The sequence below is a fragment of the Hydra vulgaris genome, chromosome 13, assembly GCF_038396675.1.
Source record: "Hydra vulgaris chromosome 13, alternate assembly HydraT2T_AEP".
In the NCBI taxonomy this organism is placed as follows: domain Eukaryota; kingdom Metazoa; phylum Cnidaria; class Hydrozoa; order Anthoathecata; family Hydridae; genus Hydra; species Hydra vulgaris.
The window spans coordinates 52,047,501-52,055,000 of record NC_088932.1 but is presented as its reverse complement, the minus strand read 5'-3'; the positions used below and the strand labels follow the sequence as shown (position 1 = coordinate 52,055,000).

The 7,500-nt window shown below is 27.1% G+C and overlaps 1 protein-coding gene across 4 annotated transcripts in view; it reads left to right on the top strand.

Annotated features, from left to right (window-relative positions):
• LOC105849595 (stimulated by retinoic acid gene 6 protein-like) overlaps nucleotides 1-7,500 on the top strand; it is a 159,634-nt gene that overhangs the window by 65,221 nt on the left and 86,913 nt on the right. For all 4 annotated transcript variants that reach the window (XM_065816702.1, XM_065816705.1, XM_065816703.1 and 1 more), the window contains exon 10: nucleotides 6,335-6,396. In XM_065816702.1, the coding sequence (XP_065672774.1) occupies nucleotides 6,335-6,396 (62 nt within the window). The remainder of the gene's footprint in view (nucleotides 1-6,334; nucleotides 6,397-7,500) is intronic.

The following is a 7,500-nucleotide window of genomic DNA, read 5'->3' as shown; positions in this document are numbered from 1 at the left end:
ATATTAGTAGTAGAAAATCATGATTTTCTACTACTAATATAATTGCTCTGTTCTTTTAAGAACATTGAGCACTCTATTGTGTAGAATACTTTATAAAGTTGTTTAAATATATATATATATATATATATATATATATTAAGGTGGTTCTAAAAACAACTTTTTCTGAAAATGTTGCTACCGACCCTCGAACATTATATAGGTCCCTAATATTATTAAAAAAAAAGTTTTGCAAAATTATGTCATGTTGGGTCTCAAATGAAAGGAAATTATATAAAAATTTTAAAAATATTAATTATTTTATAATCAAATTTTTATTTTAGATTTTAGTAAACAAAAAGTTACGTTTTTTAACTAAAAATGAAAAATAGGGAATTTAACAAGATTTTTTGATTATAATATTTTTTATCTATGTTTTTTTTATAAAATGAATATTATTTTTGAAATTTGTATATGATTTTGCTTCGTTTGAGACCCAACATGACATAATTTTAAAAAAAACTTTCTTTTAAATAATATTAGGGACCTATATAATGTTCGAGGGTTGGTAGCAACCCCTTAAAATATTTTTTATTCAAAAATTTCTTAAATCTAGCATTTTTTTAATTATATACAACATATTCAGGGGGTGCCAGCAGTCATTTTCAGAAAAAGTTGTTTTTAGAACCATCTTAATATATATATATATATATATATATATATATATATATATATATATATATATATATATATATATATATACATATATATATATATATATATATATATATACATATATATATATATATATATATATATATATATATATATATATATATATATATATATATATATATATATATATATATATATATATATATATATATATATACATATATATATATATATATATATATATATATATATATATATATATATATATATATATATATATATATATATATATATATATATATATATATATATATATATATATATATATATATATATATATATATATATATATATATATATATATATATACAACCCGTAGATGTTGTCCGAAAGTTTTTTCCATATTTTGTTGACAAAAAGTAAAAATTGAAATGCAAGACCGGAATTTTTTTTTTTTATTAATTGATAGACTGCCTGCCCCAACCAAACCCTCAGTCGATGTAGCAACACTCCCTTGCGGGTCAGGCTAAAAGATAGTAGATGTAGCAGCACTCCATTGCGGGTCAGGCTATTTGTCAGTCGATGTAGCAGCACTCCCTTGCGAGTCAGGCTATAAGATAGTCGATGTAGCAACACTCCGCGCATGATTTACAGTAAAAAAAAATAAAAATAAAAACATTTTATTAAAAAAATTAAAAATAAAAACATTTTATTAAAAAAAATAAAAATAAAAACGTTTATATTGCTAAAAACATTCAGAATGTTTTTAAAACATTCTGGTCAATTAAATTTGCGTTTTTGTGTTTTTTTTAAAAACGATTTATTTGTAATTAAATTAATTGTTTTTACTTTCGTCCAACACGCAAATGTTGGACGAAAGTCAAAAGTAATTAAAAGTGACGTATGTGTTGGCGTAAGAATCACTTTTTTCCTTCCGCTCTTCCCAAAGACAACAAACTATAGATCTATATAAATATATAATATATATATATATATATATATATATATATATATATATATATATATATATATATATATATATATATATATATATATATATATATATATATGAGAGCTAGTTCTAAAACTAAATTCCTACAAAAAAAAAGAAGACATACTGGGTGTCTCATTTTAATAAAAAATTTTCTCCTAAAGTATATCATGCTGGACTTCAAAAAGAGGCCAATTTTGAGAGATTTCATACATAGCAATCTTTTTGAAATGTAACCTTCTTAAAAAAGGTACTGTTAAAAAAAATTTCTTAAAAACTACTTTTTTTTCAGTTTTTGTTTAATTTATTTAACACAATCGATGTTTTGATTACCTTTCTGTATAAAAATAATACAAAATGTAACAGTGAAAAAAATTAACTAATACTGCAAGATATCTCCAATTATTACAGCAAAATATACCCAGCTAAAATAGCAAAAATTATCCAAAGATTGTAGAGCAAAATAATGATTGATGGGCGACTTAAAGGATTACAAATTATATGAATCAGGAAACCAAGATGAAGAAAGCGAATTCCAAAGAGCTGATGTTCGAGGAAAAATCTAGACGAATAAGCATTTTTGGAGCACTTAGGAACAGTCACAGAAAAAGGATGACACTTAATTGAATGACGAGTAACACGAGAATGAATTTAAGTAGATGGCACAAGAGATACTAGCTCTTAAGAGCAGTTCCCATTATAGTATTTGTAGAAAAGAGAAAGAGTAGCAACATAACGACGATGTGATAATCGTTGGAGATTGGCTGAAAGAGCAGGTCCAACTATGTTTACAATGCGTTATTGCACCTTGTCTAAAAGAGAAAGGGCATCATTAGAAGATCCGCCCCAGATAGGGCAACAGTATTCCAAACAAGGCAGGATTTGGGATTTATAGAGATAGAGAATAGAATGCAAAGTAAGAAAGTGATGAGCTCGATAAAGAGATGAAACCTTAGCAGATGCTAATTTTGCAACTGATTTGAAATATGGTTTCCAAGAAAGATCAGAAGTAAGAGTTAATCCTAGAAGATGAAGAGTAGATGTCTCATCGAGTACATCACTGTTCATAAATATAGGAAGATCTAAATTGCGATAATGATTGGCTGAATAAAATTGAGTTTTATCTGTATTGAAGTTCACCAGCCGTTGTGAGCCCCATGCTGTAGCAGAAGTGAGATCCTTTTCAAGCTCAAACGCACCCTCCAAGCAATCAGAGAATGTTGGTTTCTTATCATGACAAGAATAAATGGTAGTATGATCAGCAAACAACGCCATCTTAGATGTGAGAATATCTGGAAGATTGTTAATGTAAATTAAAAAGAGTATAGGGGCAAGGATTGAACCTTGAGGATCCCCTGAAGTTACAGAATAAGAAGAAGAGTGCTGTCCATTAATGACATTTTTTATACTACGATTGGAAAGGAAGAATTCAATCTTAAAGATGTTGCCAGATACACCATAAGAAGAAAGCTTATGGAGAAGACCAGCATGCCAAACTTTATCAAATGCTTTTGAAATGTCAAGAGCGATGGCCTTAACCTTCCTACCTTTATCTAATGCACGATAAAACCTATCAGTTATTACTGTTAGCAAATCAGCTGTAGAACGAGAAGATCCAAATCCATATTGATGGTCAGAAAGTAAGTTGTTAGATTCAAGATGAGAAATTAAGTGTTTGTTAATTAAAGATTCAAAAACTTTGCTTATGATAAGAAGAAGACTAGTAGGACAGTAGTTAGACAAATCAGATCGCTCTCCAGATTTTTTGAAAATAGGGATAACAGATGTCGCTTTCCAGCAAGCTGGAAAACAAGACTCCGAAAAGCACTTGTTGAATAGTTTTGAGAGTATAGACGATAGCTCTGGAGGACACTTCTGCAAGACAATAACAGGTATGTTGTCTGGGCCACAAGCTGTAGAAGAGTCTAGGCAGGAAATCACTTTAGATACAGAAGCTGGAGTGATATGAATGTCAAGCAATGGACCAACCTGTTTGTTGGCAATATCAGGTAGAATGCAACTAATGGAATCAAGAGATGATATTGATGAAAAGTTCTTAGCAAATAATTCAGCTTTGTCTTTAGGTGAGTTGACAAAGTCTGAACCTTACAAGAGAGATGGATTTACAAATTTGCCCTTATTATTGATACTGTTAAAGATTCTCCAGAAGTCACGAGAGCCTAAATTTTGAGATGAGATACAAGATTTCATGATCTGAGAATAGCGGGTTTTGGCGTTAGACAAAACCATTTTACAATTGTTTCTAGCAAGAATAAAAAGACATCTGTTTTCTGGAGAATTGTTTTGCTTATAAATATGGAAGTAACGGTTTCGATTGGCAATTGCAGCAGCACAGTGTGAGGAAAACCATGGAAGAGAGTGAGGCTTGACCTGCAATCGTCGAGAGGGAACAAAAGGTTCCATGCCAGCCTGAATCCACGAAGTTATGTAAGAAGCACATTAGTCAACAGGAAGATGAAAGGTTTCTACCCAAGGGCCATCACGAAGAAAATCACGGAAAGAATCCCAGTCAGCTTCACTGTAGTTGTAAGAGGTTCGATAATAGGGGGATTCATGTGATGAAGAAGATTGAGATATTAGTTTTAGAGAGATCAAACTGTGATCAGAAGCACCTAATGGTGAATGTGGAGAAACTGAGCACTGACTAGGATCAGAAACAAGACATAAGTCGAGTAGAGAAGGTAAATGATTCAGGTTGTCAGGAAAGCGAGTTGGAAAGTTGACTATTTGAGTTAGGGATTGAGAAAAGCAAAAGTTGTGGGCTTTAATGCCTGCAGAATCACTGACACTAAAGCCAAGCCATTCAGAGTAGTGAGTGTTCGATAAAGAGATGTAAATGCCCAGGCCAAGCATGTGACTATTGGAATCTTTACGAATTAAAGGAAGATAACCATCAACACTAAGATCACAAGATGAGACAGCCAAACTCAAATTAGTCTCACAAAGAGCAAGTAAGTCTGGTGAACTTTGCAAGAGATAAGACTCAACAGAAGAAAAGTCATTTAAAGTTTTAAGTTCAATTCTTTTTTACTTTTGGTATGCATAATATATATACGATTTATTTGCTTTCACCGGCTTCTCTTTACTTCTCGAAGTAATTATCATTTACAAGTGTAAAAACTTGACTTTTTACACAAGTGTAAAAACTTGTTAAATGATATATTACAACACACTATAGCTTAATTTGTGTTTCATATTGCTACTTATAAAATTACAAATATTGTAGTTATAAGTTAAGAACATATTCTTTTGTTTAGTAATGGTATTAAACATACATAAAATGAGTAATTCTATTCTTATTTTGAATATATACATTTGCAAACTACATTGTGAATCTAAATAACAAAGATTTAAATTAATGGTTAAATAGGTTATAAAAACAACGTCGCACCAGGTAATAAACATTTTTTAGCCGATTTTAAATGTAAGTTATACTGTTTTTTGAGAAGATAGAAAAAAACCATACTTTTAATTTTAATCAAAAATACAGATATTTATCTAAACCCTGAAAAAAAAATTTATCATTAATATTTATGCTAGCCTTGCCCTTAAGACACTCTAAGTAATCCCTTTTTAGTCATTTTTGGGTCTCTTTTTTTCCAAACATGTGCTTTGAGGGCAAGGAAAGAGTGGTTCAATGGTGCTGAAATTTTTTTTGAGTAAGTTTAAACATATTTGCTTTAAATCTAGACGGTTTGGTTTTTCAAATTCTGAAATTTTTTTTTCTGAAGACCCCTAATATATATATATATATATATATATATATATATATATATATATATATATATATATATATATATATATATATATATATATATATATATATATATATATATATATATATATATATATATATATATATATATATATATATATATATATATATATAGAGAGAGAGAGAGAGAGAGAGAGAGAGAGAGAGAGAGAGAGAGAGAGAGAGAGAGAAATGTGACGCTTTTTTTTTGGTTCATGTTTTTTTGGTTTTTTTTATAGTTTTTTTTGTTTTTTAGGGAAATATTTAAAAATTTATAATTTAACATAATAAAATTAATTTTAATGGCAATATTATTAAACACATTTTAATTTCAGATTTATATAGGAATTTATAACTAACTTAATACTAAACCGCCTAATAAATACATTTAATAAATAGCTCTTTAAATTTTTTATTAAAACATTAACTTTAAATTGGTGTTTATTCATTATATTTGTGATTATAATGATCATATACTATAAATAGACAGAATAAAACAAAAACTCTTCCAAATTATTTACCAAGAAAAATAAAAAACTTGTTTAAAAAGTCAAAAAAAACATCAAAAACACCAAAAAAACCAAAAAAACACGTTTTTTTGACCCAAAAAAACGCAAGAGGAAAAAAACGCGTTTTTTTGCAACTCTATATATATATAAATAAACATTTTTAAAGTTTAAAATATTTTGATCATTTTATTTAAAAAAATTTTAAAACCAGTATATAAAAGTTAATTAGAAAAAAGTAAAAAGACTAATTTAAAAAATTATTACCCTCAATGTTGTTAAAAAATTTCCGATTTATGAGTTTCAAATAAAATAAGGAAGTATTTATTATTCAATGTATTCAATATCAATTCAATTATAAATTATTTTTATGATATCATTTTATCTTCATTAATACATTTTTAATTTTAGATATGATGATGATAAGCTAACAAAGTTTAAATTTAAATGGCTGTTTGGTGATAACAAATCAGGTAACTTATTGTAAAGTATAACAATGTGTGATGATGTAGTAGTATGTTTTGTGATGTAATATGTGATGATATAATAGTGGTAATTACTTTTTAAGTGATTTAAGTTTAAATTATTTTCTTATATATAAAGTAGTATTTAAATATATGTAAATAAGTATTTTCTAAATAAAACTAAATAAACAATTAAATAATATATAAGCTGGTGACTGGTAGAAAAAGCTTTGAAAAAAAAGACATTTGTTATACATATTTAATAACTAAATATCAATAAGCGTGTTTTGAAAAGTTAAACAAAATGATTTAATCCCAAAAAAGTCTTAAAATTTGGATGCTTTATGATGCTTATATAAAAATAATCTAGGTAACATAGATACTTAGTAACCTATATATTGGTAACCTAGGTTACCTAGGTTCTAGATCTTTTTGTTTTTTGCTTTGTTTCCTTTTGATACTTATTATTTGTCACTTTATTTATTTTAAAGGAGGACTAAATTAAAGGAGGACTAATTAAAATGAAAATATTATTATTAACCAAATTTTTTAATTATATTATGTATTTTTGCTCTGTTTCCTCAAGATACTTATCATTTGCCATTTTTATGCTATCCTTCAAAGGAGGCTTGTAATTGAAACAGAGACATTGATATTAACCGAATTTAAAAGTTGATAATGTTTATTTTGCAGTTCAATATCAGAAAATATAATAATGATAAGTATTTTTTATAAAGAAATTTTATATCTGAATAATATTTCATATCTAAATTTTTATAAAAAATTTAGATATTAAATATAGATATTAGACTGAAATGAAAGAAAAATACTATAAAATTTGATTTTATAATTGATATTGCAAAATAATATCAACTATAAAATCAATTTTGAAAAAATCTTCCTAATCAAATTTTAAAACCAGCTATACTAAATTTAACAAATATTAATCTGGATAAAACAACTACTGAACTACTTAATCTTGGTCCAAAGTTTGTCCCATCACAAAAGAATATCCCTTATATGGACATCATCACTAATACTGAAACTTGCACCTTAGAGCTCAACCAACAAAATAAACAATCGCAGGCAGAGATTCTTTGACAAAACTAAAGA